This window comes from Plectropomus leopardus, unplaced genomic scaffold, assembly GCF_008729295.1.
Source record: "Plectropomus leopardus isolate mb unplaced genomic scaffold, YSFRI_Pleo_2.0 unplaced_scaffold2381, whole genome shotgun sequence".
NCBI lineage: Eukaryota > Metazoa > Chordata > Actinopteri > Perciformes > Serranidae > Plectropomus > Plectropomus leopardus.
This window is the reverse complement of record NW_024625836.1, coordinates 1-2,532: the sequence shown is the minus strand read 5'-3', so window position 1 is coordinate 2,532 and position 2,532 is coordinate 1. Positions and strand designations below refer to the sequence as shown.

The 2,532-nt window shown below is 47.8% G+C and overlaps 1 protein-coding gene across 1 annotated transcript; it reads right to left on the bottom strand.

Moving 5' to 3' along the window:
• Positions 1-258: 258 nt before the first annotated feature.
• LOC121966273 (lethal(3)malignant brain tumor-like protein 1) lies at positions 259-2,430 on the bottom strand (the record flags this gene model as incomplete). Its single annotated transcript, XM_042516379.1, has 5 exons — positions 259-408; positions 521-612; positions 697-832; positions 925-1,029; positions 2,345-2,430. Coding segments are annotated over 5 exons (566 nt in total), but the record flags the coding sequence as incomplete, so codon positions are not given.
• Between the last annotated feature and the right edge of the window lie 102 nt (positions 2,431-2,532).

Below are 2,532 nucleotides of genomic sequence, written 5' to 3'. Positions count from 1 at the left end.
AACTAAACCTGCAGCTAAACCTGAAACTAAACCTGCAGCTAAACCTGAAACTAAACCTGCAGCTAAACCTGCAACTAAACCTGCAGCTAAACCTGAAACTAAACCTGCAGCTAAACCTGCAGCTAAACCTGCAGCTAAACCTGCAGCTAAACCTGCTACTCACTACTCATATTACTTCTACTACGACAACTGCTGTCTGTCTGTCACCTGTCTCTCTGTTTGTTAGCTGTCTGTTACTTGTCTGTCTGTCACCTGTCTGTCTCACCAGTAGTCGTATGTGTCGTCCCAGTTGTCAAAGTGAACCAGGAAGTGGTCATCGATGACATCAGCAATGGAGGCAACGCAGACGAGTCCAGGGTTCTTCCTGTCGACCGCCTCCAACTTCATCCCCACACTGAATCCACAGCTCTGAGAGACAGACAGGAGAAAGACAGACAGGTGAGCAGACAGACAGGAAACAGACAGGTGAGCAGACAGACAGGAAACAGACAGGTGAGCAGACAGACAGGTCAGTACTGACTGCAGTGCGACAGGTGAACAGGGTGGGCGGGGCAGCGTGAGAGCCTGTGGAATGAAGGTAGACATCCCAGTCAAAGTCTGTCTCACTGTGTCCTGTAAGGAGAGAGACAGGCAGGTAAAGTGATGTCATCCATGTCAGGTGGTTACCTGTCAGGGGGCGGGGCTACCTGTGCTCACCTTTGGGTGGGTGGAGCTTGTGGTTGTTTTCTTTGCACCAGCCTGTCGGCCTGATGTCTGCTGAGTCAGCGTTTACCCAGAAGTCATAGCACTCCGAGTATCCGTCGATATGGAGACGGAGCCGACAACCAATCACCTGAGAGAAAGACAGGAGCCTCACCTGACCGACCTGAACAGGTGTGTGTGTGTGTGTGTGTGTGTGTGTGTGTGTGTGTGTGTGTGTGTTACCTCGGCGACCGTCAGCACACAGAACATGGAGGGGTGCAGCGGGTCGATGCCCTCCAGCTTCATCCCAACTTTAAAACCAGCTCTCCTACTGGGAAAGGACTGGGACTAAAAGACAGACACAAACAGACAGGTCAAGGACAGACAGAGACGGACAGGTCAGAGAGAAGCCAGGCTGCGTCTGTCCACAGAGAGACATTTCATACAAAGACATCAGAAAAAAAGTTCTTTCAAAACATTAAATATTTCAGTCTTGGGACGACTAAGATGCAACTTTTGCTCACAGAAAATATCATCAGCACTCGAGACCCATTAACAACCAAAAACAGCTGCAGTTCAGCTCCTCACAGCTCACATTTGACCCTGTAATTAAGGGTGCCTGCTGTGTAGAAGAGGCATAGTACAGAAGGTTTGACTCCAGCCTCGGCCCTTTGCTGCATGTCATTCCCTCTCTCTCTCTTCCCATTTCACACTTGTACTGTCCTATTGATTAAAGGCAAAAACACCCAAAAAAATATCCTTTAAAAAAAAATTCTCAACAAATTGCTCTTGCTTAGTTATTCTTACACCCATATTTTTTTACTTTTAAATACACAATTATACATAAAATTATACATAAAATGTAGAGGAACGTGCTGCAGACTGATAAAACACCGCCAACACCTGCAACTAAACCTGCAGCTAAACCTGCAGCTAAACCTGCAACTAAACCTGCAGCTAAACCTGCAGCTCCACCTGCAACTAAACCTGCAGCTAAACCTGCAACTAAACCTGCAGCTAAACCTGCAGCTAAACCTGCAGCTAAACCTGCAACTAAACCTGCAGCTCCACTTGCAGCTAAACCTGCAGCTCCACCTGCAACTAAACCTGCAGCTAAACCTGCAGCTCCACCTGCAGCTAAACCTGCAGCTCCACCTGCAGCTAAACCTGCAACTAAACCTGCAGCTAAACCTGCAGCTAAACCTGCAGCTCCACCTGCAACTAAACCTGCAGCTAAACCTGCAGCTCCACCTGGCCGCACACGTTTTGTTTAATCAGAGTTACACAGCTGGCTCAGTGAGCCTCCAAACAAAGGGAGAGACAAAAAAATCCCACTTCACGGCTATAGTAGATGAGATGAGAAATTTACAGAAAAAGTCTGACGCTGGCTGTTTCTAACTCTCTCAATCGCTCACATTTTCGACACCGCAGACACAAAAATCACATCCACACGTTTAGGAGAATCTCCTCCTCACAGTCAGAGTTTCATGTTTCCAGGTGGACCCACAGCGGAGAAAGAGCGAGTTTAAGAGCTCGTATCTCCATTAAATTCACTGCCTCCTCCCTACTCTCCCTCAAGTGTCCCCAATTAATCACCATAGCAACGGTTACTAACAAACAAACGCAGAGACTGTGTGTGTGTGTGTGTGTGTGTGTGTGTTACCTGCGTAAACAGTGACAAAGGAGCAGCTTCAGCTTTCTGTTCATTCAGGTACTGCTGCCAGGACCAGGACCGCCGCTTCACACTCACTGACACACACAGTTACTATGGTTACGACACTCGCCATCTCACAGAAAAACATTAACAGCATCCTGAGCTTCTGTTAGAGTGTGTGTGTGTGTGTGTGTGTT